At 38.0% G+C, this 12,032-nt stretch overlaps 1 protein-coding gene across 1 annotated transcript in view; it reads left to right on the top strand.

The window, feature by feature from the left end:
* The first annotated feature begins 491 nt into the window (after positions 1-491).
* The window catches only part of PRUNE2 (prune homolog 2 with BCH domain), a 554,668-nt gene continuing 543,127 nt past the window's right edge, over positions 492-12,032 (top strand). The window contains exons 1-5 of the mRNA XM_054397589.1: positions 492-500; positions 1,077-1,181; positions 1,649-1,851; positions 3,122-3,282; positions 11,035-11,187. Coding sequence (XP_054253564.1) covers positions 492-500; positions 1,077-1,181; positions 1,649-1,851; positions 3,122-3,282; positions 11,035-11,187 — 631 coding nt within the window. The remainder of the gene's footprint in view (positions 501-1,076; positions 1,182-1,648; positions 1,852-3,121; positions 3,283-11,034; positions 11,188-12,032) is intronic.

Below are 12,032 nucleotides of genomic sequence, written 5' to 3'. Positions count from 1 at the left end.
TATAGAATATAGGACCCCACGGTTCTTGAAGGAGTGTATCACACTTACCCATGGATGGTGGTGTTTTTCACAGTAATGACCACCTGGGAAAGTGTGATCATGCTGAAAGCATTGTCTTCTACATCCTCTGAGATGTTACAGATCAGACTGAGTGTTAAGAATGTTCCTTTTGTTGTTCTGTGGTAGAATTGGTAGACAGCACCCATTTGTGCTAAGATGAATGTTTGTAGTAGCATTCAGTTTTTTCTCACTGCAGTTTGACAGAGTTGATCTTTTATTCAATGCACAGATCTCGATTTGTTCAGCATAGGATAAACCAGTATTTAACCTGCTCTCACTTGTGTAACAGTGTAGTTTTGTTAGAGGATATGTGTTGTTCATGCAAAAAGGTTTCCTATATTAAAATAGAATGTGGGAGATACTACCTAGCAGTTTGGAGTGATCTGTTAAAATAGTCTGTGATTCTGGTATCAGATACATACCCAGCTCAAATGATAAAGGTACTTGAGTAGAAAATGTTGTCCATGTAAATAGGTTACACGAATGTGATCTTTATGTGTTACTGAATTATTTTAATGGTTATCACTGGGGAATGGGAAAGTAAACAATTCAGAATTAATGTACTGAGTGGTGTAGGGGTAACGTGTGCCTGTTTATGTGCATCCCTGTAGATGTCCTTGGATAGTAGCTTTGCAGGTGGCAGCTCTTGTATCATAGTTCCTGATTTATGGTTTGGAGTTACATCTGTCTGCTTAGGGAAATTACAGGTTAGCCCAATGGTGCTAATAGTCCTGATAACTTCATCTCTAGAGGGGCAGCATGTTCTATGTGAATACAAATACTAGGATGGGACTTGTTAACTATGGCTGGTGCAGGTTGTCTTGGCTTTCTTGGGAGGTAGGAAGCAAGGCAACATATCTGATCCCACAGTAAATATATTCCTTCAGCCAATGGTGAAAAGTGCTACAGCTGACAACAGTGCATGATATTTGACTTGCCTTTTGAAGTGTCTTGGTGTTTGGGCTTTGTTTATTCTCATCATTATCATTCATTGCAATTGTCTTATTGTGTTACAGAACAGAAGCAAATGCTTGGAGAAAGTCCATGTTGTTCTTGGGAATAAATCCTGTGATTTGGATTCGCTGATTTCTACTCTGGCCTATGCCTACTTTCTAGACAAGGTAATGGAAAAAATGGACCATGTGGTCTTACCTCATTTGTTCCAGGTTGTTATAGACATCTTATTGTTAAGCCATTTAAAACATACAGTGAAAATATTATTCTGGACAATAATACTGTGATGATGAGAAGTGAGATTTTTTTAAATAGAAGCAATCTAAATTTCTTTCTATACAAAAATTAATGAGTGGATCTTAGGTGGCTTATTCAATAGCAGCAAAAAATTCACTCCTATATATCATTCATTTTACTTACTGGTTTCTCAGTGATTCTGTGGAAGGCAAACAGACAGAGAACAAGAAAAAAGCAAAAGAAATTTTAAAATACTAAATGAAAGGGAAAAAACCCCATAAAATTCAGATTGCTTCTAACTGCTCACTCTGTTAAAACATCTTCTTATAAAGTATAAGGAGAGACAAATACCAGGTTCTATTTTATACAGCTCTGACAATGCACACCTATGTTACAGGTCAGTCCTCCTGATGTTCTTTGCTTACCTGTGCTGAACATACCAAGAAGAGATTTTAGCTACTTCACAGAGACAAGATTTATATTGAAGAAGCTGAATATCCCAGAGTCATTTCATATCTTCCGGGATGAAATCAATTTACACCAGCTGAATGCTGAAGGGAAATTGTCTTTAACTCTTGTAAACAGCAATATGCTGACGAGGTATTGTATTCTGTGTATAACAAGATGGCTTATGTGGGTTTGAGCTGTTTCAAAAATTACATTTTGCATTTTTGTGCGAAACAAAAGATGTTAAAGTATGTTTTGTCTCCCATTATGTCCAGTAATAGTCATCTTTCCATCACTTTTAATGGAACTATGTTTTTCTAAGGACCTTATATTAGATTAGTTATTTTAGATTAGATATGCTTAGATTAGATATTTTAATTTAGTTTAAATAGTCTGGAAGTTTTCTCTGACTAGTAAATTTGAGATCAGTGTTTCTTTTCATGCTTCTTAGTTAGCTTTCACTAAAGCATCAGGACTCACACTGATTTGGAGATAGAGCACTTGCAAATGTTCTGTTAAGATGGCTACTAGATTATTGTAGTACTTACAAACTGCAGCATCTTTCTCAAACTCAGAGGCTCAGTTTCTCTGTGGAAGATTCTAGTCCATATATGCATCCTTAGGAGGGAATATTTACAAGCTCATTGTGAATTTTTCATGGGGAGCCTTTTTTCAATGATCTGTCTTGCTCAAAGTGAAGGGTGATATTTATTTCCAACTCTGTTTAGAGCTTCACTTGAGTAACATTTTGTTTCTCTGTGACCCCATGTTACTCTGAGAGGTTTGTATGGAAAATCTAAACTAAGAAATATGCAGCCAATCTCATAGCTGTTGATTCTTTAACTGCAGTCAGCTTACATGATTCAATTTTTCAAAGTGAAAATTATCTGTAAGATTTGCTTTTTATTAGTGTGTTTCCTGTATTTATTAGTGTGTTTATTAGTGTCCCTTCCCGTGTTTCTCCCTTCGAAAAAATTATGGTTAGCATTTTATAGTATTAAGTATAGTTTGGCCTTCTTACTGCTATTAAAAGCAGAATTAAAAAAAATTGTAACTTCTCAAAGTATTTAGTGGGGAGTATCTTAACTCTACCTTATATATAAAGTTGTATTTTCAGTACATATGGAAATATTTTTTCAAAGCATTAATTTAAAAAGATTTTTATAATGCAAATGTAAACATTTAGGTCATAGTACTTAGTGACGTATCAAGCAATAAAGTCATTTTATTAAAAGGCACTTCATGAAAAAAAAATAAGGTAGGACTTCATTGTGACTTTTTTGGCTTTTTAGCAGACTTTTAAGAAGCAGCAACAATGGTGTTATAGTACAGAGTTGTAAAAAATATTTTGCACTGTTCTACTGGGTTGTCTAAGCAGCTAGAAAGAAAATAATATATATAATTCTAAAAATTTGCTTTATAGTGAAGATAAAAGTTTGGAATCAGCTGTTGTTAAAGTCATCAATCCAGATGAGCGATGTGATGGCAGCCTGGAGTTACAAGCATCTTCTTCTTTAGTAGTAAAAGAGATTCTTGAAGAGGCACCAGATTTAATCACTCAGCAACTGGCTTATCTCCTCAGAGGTGAGAGATTACTCTTTATATTAAATACTGAAAGGTTTAATGGAGTGTTTCTGAATCTGCTCATGCAGAAAGAGTGTGATCCATTCTTTGGTTAACAATCCCTTTAAAGACCACAGGAAGCTTCATAAAAGAAGCAGGGAGTAAAGAGTTTGTTAAAGAGTAACATTACATTGAATATTAAAAATGTGCATTTAAAAACAGGCATGAGAGGTCTTTGCTGTATCACTAGACAAGAATATTAAATGGGGCTGTCGACACATCAGCTGGGTAGCTGGAAAAGCTGTGCAGTTTGTTGATTCCAGGGGCATTGTGGACAGCAATATGAATTGGAATCTAGTATTTACATGTTAAAGCTTCTCCCAGTGGTGGTACCTTCCTATGGACTGATGTTTTAATGGCATGATGTGAAAATTCTACTTTTTAGAAGTGCTGTAAGCAAGTCTTCATTGCCCTCTTCTTCTTTTATGCCTGATAGAGTACAATGGATGGAGCTTTCAGCAGTCAGAACTATTTTAATTTCTGTCTTCATAGTTCATTGGTTGTATTAGTTTCCTCAGTTTATTTGTTGCAGCAGTTGGAGACAAAACTGCTGTTGAATAGAACTGATTGCTGCTTTTAAGTTATTTACTGGATTTTAATGAATTTTAAAGGTTTTAGATTTTAATTGATATGCAACTGTTAAATGCCCTTTTAAGAAATAAATGTGGGTATATTTAATGAGGATTATGAAAACCGGCATACGCTTAGAGTTCAGAAGCTACTGGAGTCTTGGCTTTTTGCTGTGTCGTCACTGTGTAACTAGTATAATGAGAGTGTTACGAAAAATTGCAAAAGGTACTTTATTTTTTCATGTTTCCACAGAAGCAATATTAAGAATAACAGAATTTGGCCTGTTTTTTTAGTATTGTTCCGTGCTAATAATCTCTACTAAACATGCCAGGAAATATTTTTGAAAACTCCACATTTCTGTTGAGTAGCTCCCCAGGAATCTAGGCAAAGTGCCTCCATGGATGTAGAGCCAATGACAAGGTCCTACTGCATTTCCCCCACTTTGTTATGTTACTTTCAATGTAAAGTAACATATATTGTTAAATATATATATTGTTAAATATATGTTAAATACTGTATAGTGTTAAAATGTATAAAATTCAGGAAACATTCAGAACAGGAGGCCAAAGTGGAAATCAGAATGCTAGGAATTAGGATTTTGTTTTTATAAACAAGATGAGAGATCCTAACATCTGAGCTATGAACTCCTTTTTCTGCCTTTACAGTGAGTATTTTGCTAGAAGAGTTGTAGAGCAATGTAGATATCTTGTATTTTAATAATTATTGTACAGTGGCTCGGACAGGTTAATTTGATGCTGCTTCTTCAAACTTCTTTTTTTCTCACAGTCTGTTAGCATATATTTTTTTCCATTTTGATAATAAAGGCAGATGTTTATAACCTGCTGTATTTCAACTTTGAACAAACTTCATGTGCTATTCTGTGTTTAAAAGGTAAAAGTTTTTTGTTAAACTAAGCATTCTTGATTTAGGTAGTTTAATAATTAAGGGCTGTGGGTTTTTTAGCTGAATGCTTTCCTGGTATCTTTGTCTCCCTATCAGACATGCTATAAGTTAATTCTACCCTTGGGTTTTGAATAGAGCCTGTTTGGAGAGTCAAGAGTGTTGCACAGCCATATTTGTCTTAAGTTAGACCTCGTGCTATCCCTGGATTTGTGCCAGAAGCAAACAATTACAGAACCTGCCAGAGTCTTGGGCCTGTATTATTTTATTTCCCCAGAGATGTTTACGAGGGGACTGTTGCCAAACTCAAGATCCATTAAACTGCTGAATCATTACATTTTCTATTGCAGCCAGCTGGCAAGGATGTGATTCCAACCACTCACTGTCAGGTACCTCGGGTCAGTGCACTCTCAAAAATGCCTCCTTATGTTTATTTGTATAAGGCCGTGAAGGATGCCACAAGGTACAGACTTCAACATGTAAACAGAGACAGATTTACGGCAGGAGCATCAGCAGTTCTGTGTTTTGGTGTGGTGTGTTTTGTTGTTTTTTTTTTTTTTTTTTAACGTGAATCTGTTTTTTCTAGTTATAAGTGACAGAGTTGAGGTCTTCTTGTGCTTTTTGGAGCACTCTAACTTTCAGCAGATTAGTTTGTTATTCTAGCCACCCAGACAAAGGCTAAAAAATGCCCTTTCAAGGATTTTGGGAGTTATGTCAAATTTTTTTTTTGTTTTGTTCTGTCATGTACATCCATCAGATGATTCATGTGTTCCCTAATTAGTGCATCCTTAATATATATGCCAGCAAGAAAGGAGCATTTTGAACTGCACCAAATGTTGCACTCATTTGGACTGATTCTTTTGGGTTTATGTATGGAAACAGTTTTCTTGGAGGCAATGCTTCCTTCCCTCAACTTTCCTCCCCCTAATTACATTTTATTCCATTTTTATGGCTTTCCTGTAATACAGTAAAGAGTATTTGGTTAGGTCTATTTTTACAGTTTTGGTTTGTGGGTTGATTTTTCTTTTTTGTGGGGTGGGGAGCGTTGAAGTATACTTTCCTTGAGGGACTGTTGATTTTCCCATTTTTCCCGTTCTTTAGTTTTCCACGTCATGCAACAAAACCTTGATAGGAGAAATGCCTATATTTTCATTGTAGTATTTCTCTCAGCCATAAACTTAGAATTCAGGAGATGCTTGTGCTGTTCTTAATGTTTTCCCAAAACGACTTCTGCCTTCATTAGATAATGTTTAATATTAATGCACAGCAATTGCTTTTGGCAAAACTAGTGCTCCACTTCCAAACTGCTTTGCAGAAGAGAATAAAATGTACATTTTAATATTTTTTTTCAGGGTCCTGGCCTATTTTCTAGTGACCTCTCCCTTGGAAAAAAAATATCTGTAATGTAGTGTGATGTACTCAAGAAATAATATTGAATCTTGAATTATCTATTATGTATTTCCTTTTTTTTCCCTATGCTTGTTAGCAGACAGAGCAGCCTCTATTATCCTTTCAGAAACCCTGGGGGAGTTGTACCAGCACTCAGTAAAATCTGCAGGAGACTTCTGAGACCATGTTTCTCTTTTATAGCAGGTACTTAAAAGAGGGCACATGACTAAATGGACTACTGACCTTTGACCAAGCAAAAGTACCTTGAGTACTGAACTGTTTTTCTAAACTACCCAGAATCTTAACCCTCTACGGATGCTGAGGGTGCCTGGGAGAGAAGATGTGTGCCTTTCTTTCCTGCTGATAAGCACCCAGTTAAAGAATTAAGGAAGAATAAATGTTGATCTTGGGGCTTGCTAACACCCCATTAATTGGAGAAGGATCCTTTTTTTGCTTTCATCCTGGTAAAGGAGTTAGTTGAAAGCACTACCATATTGCTGTGACAAGTGGAAAATAAAGCCTTTTAGAAACCTTTCTAAGATGTCTGCCTACCATGAAGCATTATCTCAGGCTGGCTGCATTCCATTCTTGTAGTGATACATCCCAAAATTTCTAAGTTTGCTTTGCTCTTTGAAGATGTCACTCCTGACCAAAATATGCAAAAGGACTGATCCTGAGATGAAGCAAGCAGTGAAAGGCAGAGGCTTAGAATCTGCAGTACAGTGCATGTCTAAACACATTCTTATTTTACAACTTTACATTAATATTTGTGTCTTGCCTAAGGTGAAATCAAATCAAAGATGGCCTTACTGTTGAAGAAGCTGAAAATTTGTGACATGTAGAAGGAGGAAACATAGGCACTCTGATACCTGTAGAGATACATGGTAGGATGCCATAATATGTCCTTGGTGATTTGTCCATCCCTTTTGATATTATTTTAGCAAACAGATACTCATGCTGATTTTTTTTTTTTTTTTTTTTTTTTGTGTGCTGCATAGCAGTTGTGGTTCAGGCAGTTGTTAAAATCACAGGCAGGTACTGGTGTGGCTGCTAGAACCTGTCCTGTAAGCACAGCTTTCTGCTGCCGGTTCTGTTTATTGCATTTGGGAAAACAAAGAATCATAGAATTTGTTCAGGTTGGGAAAGATGTTTAAGATCATTGAGTCCAAACATTAAGCTAACACTACCAAGCCTACCACTAAACCTTGTTACTGACCACCACATCAACATGTCTTCTAAATTATTAAAGGGATGATGACACAACCACTTTCCTGGGTACCCTGTTCCTGTGCTTGACAACCCTTTCAGTGAAGAAATTTCTCATAATTTACAGATTGCATCTGGTTGGAAGGGACTCTCAAAGGTCACCCTGTCCCACTCTCCTGCAATGAGCAGGGGCACCTCCAACTAGATCAGGCTGCCCAGGGCCACCTGGAGTCTGATCTTCAGTGTCTCCAGGGATGGGGCCTCAACCACATCCCTGGGCAACCTGTTTCAGTGTTTTACCACTCCTGTTGTAAAGAACTTCCTCATGTCCAACCTAAATCCATCCTGTTTTAGTTTAAAAACTTTGCCCCTTGTCCTATCATTACAAGCTCTTCCAAACAGTCCTTCCCCAGCCTTCCTGTAGATCCCCTTCAGATATTGAATTGTAGTTATACGGTCTTCCAGGACCCTTCTCTTCTCCAGGCTGAACAGCCCCAATTCTTTAAGCCTGTCTTCATAGGAGAGGTGTGCCAGCCCTCTGATCATCTTTGTGAACCTCCTCTGGTGCCACTTGAGGCCTGTTCCTCTTCTTCATCCAACTCCTTTCCTGTGTTGCTTCCCAGTACCCATTTGCTTGGCTCTAGCACTGCTGGGCTATATTGGGGCTAGACAGTTTAATTAGGTGGCCTAGCCCTCAACTTTACAGTAGAAACTGCCAGTACTGTATGGAAACATTGCCTTTTTGAAATACCGCCGTGCAAAATGGTCAAATAATCTATTTTATTTAATTGTAGTAATTTGGGAATTGTTTCTGTGAGAAACAGGGGAAAATATTATCTATATGTATATATCTTGGGTGCTTTATAGTTCAGATATTTACCTGGAATCTGCTTGCTGTGAAGCCATGTTTTGTGTACTTAAATGTACATATGTCAGTCTGGATCAGTATACATGATTTTCATGCAGTCTGTATTTCTTCGGTATTTGTAATACTTTCAAATAGGGCAGGAGCATTGTCTTGGAATGTAAGACTGAGATATAGAAAGCAGTGCTGAGAATTAAATGAATATTGGCAATTGTCAGTACAGTTTCTGTAACAGAAACACAGAATGAAATTTCATGTATGTGAATTTCTGGAAATTACTGTCTGATGGGGAACAGCTTTAGGGTATTAAGCATTAGGCTGTTAAGCTTTATTTATTATTTAATCCACCCAGGATTTGTCTAGTAAGAAGGTGTGTACTTAGCAAGGCAAAATTGTTTTGTATTGCACGTGCTTTATGAACGATGAAATGCTCTTCTGTATTTTGTGAGATGACAGTGTAAGAAATAAAAAGATACACGCTAAACGTTTGGGTCCCAGTCAGTGCATGGCTGTGTTGAAGATTTTCTTTTCTTGTCTTGCATCCATGCTTGCAGTGGTAGGGCCAAACAGGCCCAGCATGAACTCAGAACAAGTCCTGGCATGTCCAGGTGTGATCCTCCTCTCCCGTTCCCTCCTGCAGGAGTCTGGGGAATATGGGGAAAAAGATAAAGAACCCAGGTGTCAGAAAGTCTGGTAAATAGGGATATGTCCTCCCTTTCTGTTAAACAGGCACCTGCACTGCCCATGCTTCACCTGCACTAGGCTTATGTCTTTACCTTATAGGTCATGGCCTGACAAAATCCCCTTCTTTTGGTTGCCAGTCGGCCAAATTGATCCTCGAGCAAATGATAAAAGCAAAGTCAAATTGTAAACAATGTGCCTTGCCTTACCTAAGATCTGGGAAGGCAGGCCATGAGCCTTGCAACTCAGAGTCTTTGCCGTGTCTCAGTTTACCTGGAAAGATGCAAGCCCCTTGGTGTAAGCTGTACTGAAACCACAGTCAGCCTCTTCACGTCGTAAAAGCCCAGGAGCAGACAGAAGTGTCTTGCCGGGCAGAAGGGACAAAGCCAGCACGAACCAAGACCTGGAGACCTGTGCCCCTGCAGCAATAAGTCACTTCCAGCCTAAGAGCCTTGCTTCTGAAACCCAGACCTTGCAGCAAAGTGCCAAGAGAAGCAGGCTGTTGTCGAGAGCCCTGAAACCACGGGACAGCCTGTGAGCCTTGGGAAGCTTCAAGAGCCGCCTGCTGCTGTGCCGTGGCCAGGCCGGCCATTGAGACAATTGGACAACCCTGCTGGCAACCAGCGCCCGAGAGCGCCCCAAAAGCTATTAATGGCTAAGGTACAGCAGCAGCACCCCTCCATGTGGGTGGAACTCCTATTGCTCTGAGTAACTTGGACTATACTGCAGCCCCAGAGAGAATTCCAAAGAAATAGTATTGTGAGTGATTGGTTTTTCTCTATAAAGCCTCTCTGTAAAAGGTTCTATCTGTCTAACCGCAGCCGTTTTGTCAAAGTTCCAGTCGAGTCTCCTCCTAGTGGGCAAGCAGCATCCATGCTGGAGATTCTTTTTTCGCAGGGTTATTTTACATTGTTAATATTGCCTATATACTGTACATATCCCTTGTAAATATACTACAGCTGTACACCATACCTATTAATATTTTTTCATTTTCCATATTAATAATAATTAGCATTTTTATTTTCCTTATTAATAAATCATAATTCATATTCACAACAGTGCTTAAAGACTATCTTAAACATTTGCACCCAGACAATGCAATCATACGCTTGTTTAAAGTACATAATACAGGAATAAATAGTTTCAATGCTAAAGTGTTAAGATTTTATTGTCCTTAATTTAGTGTGAGTTATTGGAAGAGAAGGCTACCTTTATATATATTGGTCAATAGGACCCCAATCTCCAGGGAATGGAAACGGATTACTTTAAACCTTGAACCATCATGAATGTTTCACATCCAGGATGGAACATATGCAGCACATAGTTGTCTGCAAAGACATCAAAGCTACCTCTATATTAGCATACTGGTTGTGGTGAAATTATTTATTAGGTTACGTTTCTCTTAAATTGTAAAACTGAACACATATTTTTGATTGGCTGAATGTGCAGTGCTCTCTTTATATATTCATTGATGATGAGTTAAGCAGAGTCAGCTACACCAAAATGACAAATGGTCCTTTAGTCCAACCCAGACAGGGGCATCTTCCATTAGATCAGGTTGTTTGAAGCCCCATCCAATATGACTTTTAATACTTCCATGGAAGGGGCATCCAAAACTTCTCTGAGCAACCTCTTCCAGTTTGTCACCACTCTGATTGTAAAGAATTTCTTTCCTATGTCCATTTAGTAGTTCATTGATGTGTGTAAAAGGAAGGTTGTCAGTGTGGATTTATGGTTTTTCAGCATACCAACACTTGATAATACCTGGAGAAAGGAACATGCCCAGGTGTCCCACAGCTTGCTAGTGTTCATGCTGCAGTACTCTGTTAGATGTACAGAACCATGCTGCACACCGTGGCAACACTGGGATTAGCCCTTTAGCTGTAGCATGGGCCCTGACAAGCCACCAAGTTCAGATTTTATAAACTGCTTTCACGTCAAGAGGATGTTCCTGTGTGAAGAGCGTTCAATATCTAATTCAGTGAATTTGTCAGGGGAAACAATAACTTTTACAAAAGAAAGGTCTTGGATGGCAATACAGTATACATACATTCTTCTTTGCTGTTTACAGGAGGTATTGATTTTGTCTCTCAATATTTCAGGAAGCATTCTTTTCAAGTGCATGTCTTTGGAGACTGACAGTATTAAAGAGCATCAGGAAAAGGTACTGTCAATGCTAGAGGAAAAGTTTCCAGATCTTCCCCCACGAGAGGAAATTCTCTCTCTTCTCCAGGATACTCAGTTTAACTCACAAGGTAGTGTAACTTGCTTAAGTTTTTTCAGACTTCTAAAAAATTTAGTTATGTAACTGTATCAGAATATGTCAGGTCATTGTGTGTGGTAAAAACAGTTGAAACATGCCATCTTCATTTACAGTTACATGCATTATATTTAATTTTATACTAAGTGGCTAACATTCTGGATCACAGAATTGTGATTTCTGTTGAGGAACTACTGAACTCCTGAGCAATCTAGTATTACTTCTACTGAAGTCCTGTGTTTGACTGGAAGAGGGTTAATTATCACAGTAAGCTTGGCAAGGGTACAACTGGGGCAGCTGATGTGAATTAGCCAGGGCAATATTCAATACCATATGATAAGTTGGTATTTGGCTTCTCTTAAAACTCATTTGTCCAAACACATTTTGAATGTTATGCTGCTAAGCTTTAGGAATCAGTGGACATTTCAGTTGCCACCCTACAGTGATGTAAGTGGCTTGCATCTTTCTTCATACAGGTATTTGACTGTCATGACTGTATTTTTGATCATGTGATACGACCATGTTCCTATACATCATAAATACTTATTTTGAGAATCTTTATAGTGTTTTAGACAGACTTCTCCTAGAGAAACTTGGTGACATGAATTTTCAATACATTGTGCTTAAACATATTAGAATTTCTGGTGACAATTTAATTTTTATGCAGTTGTTTATGATTATAGTCTGGAGTTCTGTTTTTGTGGTACATAAGCATCTAGTTGCTTCATTCACCATTTGATGTACATAAGAATAGAATCATAGAATTGTTTCAGCTGGAAAAGACCTCTTGAATCCAGCTGTTGACCAAACATCACCATGGCCATTAAACCGTGTCCTGAA

Source organism: Indicator indicator, chromosome Z (genome assembly GCF_027791375.1).
Source record: "Indicator indicator isolate 239-I01 chromosome Z, UM_Iind_1.1, whole genome shotgun sequence".
Taxonomy (NCBI): domain Eukaryota; kingdom Metazoa; phylum Chordata; class Aves; order Piciformes; family Indicatoridae; genus Indicator; species Indicator indicator.
The sequence above is the reverse complement of the archived record's forward strand: the minus strand, read 5'-3'. Positions and strand labels throughout refer to the sequence as shown.